The sequence below is a fragment of the Morus notabilis genome, unplaced genomic scaffold (genome assembly GCF_000414095.1).
Source record: "Morus notabilis unplaced genomic scaffold, ASM41409v2 Scaffold406, whole genome shotgun sequence".
In the NCBI taxonomy this organism is placed as follows: domain Eukaryota; kingdom Viridiplantae; phylum Streptophyta; class Magnoliopsida; order Rosales; family Moraceae; genus Morus; species Morus notabilis.
Genome location: NW_010364333.1, coordinates 576,902 through 581,143, shown reverse-complemented (window position 1 = coordinate 581,143; position 4,242 = coordinate 576,902). Strand labels below are relative to the sequence as shown.

The 4,242-nt window shown below is 32.2% G+C and overlaps 1 protein-coding gene across 1 annotated transcript; it reads right to left on the bottom strand.

Moving 5' to 3' along the window:
• Positions 1-3,138: 3,138 nt before the first annotated feature.
• Positions 3,139-4,182, bottom strand: LOC21401825 (secoisolariciresinol dehydrogenase). Its single transcript, XM_010106510.1, has 2 exons — positions 4,145-4,182; positions 3,139-3,928 (listed from the first exon to the last, which is right to left on the bottom strand). Exons 1-2 carry the CDS (start codon positions 4,180-4,182, stop codon positions 3,139-3,141), a joined length of 828 nt encoding a protein of 275 aa, XP_010104812.1.
• Between the last annotated feature and the right edge of the window lie 60 nt (positions 4,183-4,242).

The following is a 4,242-nucleotide window of genomic DNA, read 5'->3' as shown; positions in this document are numbered from 1 at the left end:
ATCCCTCAATGTTTAAAAATTTGAGAAACTGAGTATTCAAATTCTAGACCCCAACATTAGAGTGGAAACTGAGTATGATTTATTACTAGACTAAGCCTATAACCACAATTAAACTCTATTAATGATGATCATAAGTCTTGCAATAATGTACTTGTTTATTTTTTTTCTTGTATTTTACTTATTTGCAAGAATAAGTTTCTATGCATGTATCATAATTCATATGCATGTATCATAATTCACTTGTATTGCATATGTAAAATACAATAAAACTTCTTCTATGTTATTAAGGCACTTAGGTAGGTTCTAAGTTTTCTAGCCTTTTCATTTTAATTTTTTGTTACTTGTTTTAACGTTAATGTACTTGTCTCTTTATTTTTCTTAATCTTGTCATTTCTTAGAAAAAAGTTATTCTTCTCTCTCCTAATATTTTCAATAATATATTATATTCTAAATCTATGAATAAGAAAGAAAAACAATTGCACAAATATATATATATATATATATATATACAATACCAAAGAAATTCACATGTTAAAAGCAGGTAAATATTATATAAAACATTTATTTGAGGATTTTCTTTTCTTTTAAAATAGGGCTCTTTAAAAAATTTGCCTAAGGCCTCTAGGTGTGTTGAGCCAGCCTTGCAAGTAATTTGAGTTCAGATCTTGATCTGAGTTAAGGTGTATTTGAGTATGGTTTGAGTTGAGACACTCTAATTTGAGTTTATGTTTGGATGTGCATATTTTGAGTTATGATTTGAATTGAGAATTTATTTGAGTTTGTGTTTGGGTGGGTCAAAACTTAAATTTGTATTGAGATAGTGTTTTAATAAAAACTCAATAGTGAAGGAAAATTTTTATTCATCTATTCGTTGTGAACGCATAAGAAAAATCATCTCAATCAAAATTAAAATGAAAATATTATGGCGTTTTTAAGAATAGAAAGATACTGTTCATTAACTTGAGTTTGAGTTTATAAATTTGAGTTGAAGGGAGAACTTGAACTCATATTTTAGCCCCAAACTCAAATTTTATAAAACAATATGAACTTAAATAAAGTTGTAATTTGAGTTCAAATTTTTTTCGAGTTTGAGTGCAAATGAATTTATCATCACCGTCTCAACTGTTGTCTGTTTTAATATGGATGTTAGCTGGAAAAATTTTGAGGACCATATAAAAACTTATTCTAACTAATCAAAGTGACAATAAGTACTCTTTATTTGGAACACAAATGTAGCACTATATTTGAATATAATTGTTTGTTAGGATGGGTTAGCAAAAAATAAAACAAATGTTTATTAGGATGTCCGTATTAGCTCCAGCTATAAAGATTATAGAATGCAGCCAGCCAAAACCGTATAAAATTCTAGTTTGTGTTCAGCATTTCCGTCTTATTAGAGCTTCCGAGACCAACGTGACCAGAAAAAGACGAATTAAAGCATCTTGAACGTCTATTTCAGATATTTCATTAGAAAAAGAAAATTAAGCAATATCAAGAAAATTGGATCATACGCACGTAGAGCCTGCATTTTTCTTTTGCTGGAACTATAGAACTCATGTTGTATGACTAAACTTCTATTCCGTGAATACGTGGTATTTAAAAGCATTGTCCTTTCGACTGATGTAATTCATAGATTCTCACCAGGAAAACAACCTCTAATTCTATTGGATTAATTTACCTACCAAAATACTACCTTTTTCTTGCCATAACAATTATAACCTCTCTTGGTCAGGGTCTAGTTCATGGATTTGACAGAAAGTTCGAATAAATATTTAAAATTTTTGTAAGAAAAAATAGTATAACAAAATGAGTTTGAATAGTCTATGTACAAATCAGTTTATAATTTTAGAATAATCCCACCTAATAGAAGCTTCACAAATGGTATGCCGCACTTAATGGGATCCATGAACCTCCAAGTGGATCCCTCTATTTGTAAGAGCGTGAGACTTAGGGTCCGTTTTACATTGTTATGGAGGCTGTTTTTAGCTCTTTTTTTTTTTTTTTTTTTTTTTTTTTTTTTTTTTTTTTTTTTTTAAGTTATATTAGGTCAAAGTGTTTGGCAAAACCTATGTTTGTTCAATAACTTCTAAAAATTGATGCCATACAGCAGAATTTGAGAAGCAAGACAGGAGTTGCTTTTCTACAGGAGCCTCTACTGTTATTGTCTAAATTTACTAAAATGACCCCAATAATAAAACTTAATTCCCAATCAACTTATTTTATTGCTTCCAAATCAAATTAAAAATTATATTTTATTTTAAATATTTATTTGAAAATTTAAAATCTTTAATAAATATCTTGTGCTAAATTTTAATAATATATATTTATTATAATGTTGCAACTTTAAAAAATAATTTACCTTCAATAAAATTAATTTCTTTTTTAAGATATTTTAATTAATACAATGAAAATTATATATTTTTTTAGTATTTTGGTGTAAATATTATGAATATTGACTATAAAATAAAAATAAAACTAATTATAAGTATGTGCATGCCTATTTTAATCATTATACATCTTCACAGCATTTTTGTAATAGTTTACCAAACACTTAAATTTCTGCTTCTGGTATTTACAACAACTTTAAAAGAAAAATTTACCAAACACCTATATGTTCCTAGTTACAGCAACTTCTGACTAACAGTAGAACAACAACAGAAATTTTCAACAGCACAGAAATGCCAAACTAGCCCATAATGTAGTGGGGTTGACCATTTTAAATAAAAAAGAGAGTTTCTCCTGTAGGACCAGAAAAATGGAACTAATGGTAGTTTCATTTTTTTCAACCGTTTTCAACTGTCAGATTTGCATAAAAAACTGTCTGTTCTGCGTATTTTTTCAATCTCATTTGATTTTTAACTAGAGCCAACAGTGAAAAAACTAGTCCTATAAGTAGGACGATTTACCAAAAAAAGTCCCTAAAAAAACCATTTTTTTGTATGACGATGGGTTTATATCTCCCACTTTACATTAAAAAGGAAATTATTCACATTCGAAGTTTGATGGATGCACACACTCACACACCTAACCACTTGCTTCGTTAATCAATTCGGATGAAACACTTGCAACTAATATTAAAATAAACTTAAATTGTAAAAAAAAAAAAAAGAAAACATTTTTCTTTTTTGGTAGAGATTGTCAATCCTTTGGGTACTGAAACATGTTGAATGAAGGATTGACAATGCTAAAACCACCATCTATGAGAAGGTTATGCCCGCTTATGTACCTACCCTCGTCACTAGCCAAATACAAAGCTGCATTTGCCACATCCTCTGCCTTAAGCGTCACATGCTTTAGATTGCCCAAAGAATTCATCAAATTCTCAAGCCCCTCATCATCAAGCCCAACGAATTTCGTCGCCAAAGGCGTTGCCAGCGCGTACGGCGACAAGCTGTTCACTCTGATTCCAAATTGCCCCAACTCAACAGCCGCGTTTTTCGTTAGGCCTATCACCGCGTGCTTCGAGCAGCAGTACGCGTGCGAGGCAGCGCCCCCAACATAAGAACTTATGCTTGCCGTTGAGATAATGCTTCCACTTCTTGAAGGGATCATTGCCTGCGCGGCGTGCTTAATGCCAAGGAAGACTCCAGTCACGTTCACACTCATCACGCGCTCGAAATCAGCCTTCTCGCTGTCGATGATCCGCGCCTTGTTCTCGTCCGCTATGCCTGCGTTGTTGAACATTATGTCTAACCTTCCATAGGTCTTAACAGCTTCATCCACGGCGTTTTCCACATGGGATTCATCCGTGACATTGCAATGGACATATTTGGAGTTTGTTTGACCTAGGGATTCGCAGACCGAATGGCCGAGATCGTCTTGGATGTCTGCTATGACTAGTTTGGCTCCATGATGGGCAAACACTTTTGCAGTGCATTCTCCAATTCCGCTTGCACCTCCGGTTATCAAAGCCACCTTTCCCTCAAGCCTATTATATATACGTACTTTCAAATTCTAGTCAGTAACTATGCACAAACATTTATATATATAAACTACTAAATCCATTATGTATGTGTATAAGATTTGAAACATCAATACTTTACACGTTAATTGATCAAGTAGAGTATGATATTTTTATTTTGGGGCTAAAAAGAATTAGAGTAGAACTTGATTTGAAATCTTGAATTGTATAAAATTTCATTACCTTCTTGACACTGCCGATAGTAATGAACTGATTGCCATTGCTCAGAGAGAGAGAGAGAGAGAGAGAGAGAGAGAGAGAGAGAGAGAGAGAGAGAGGGA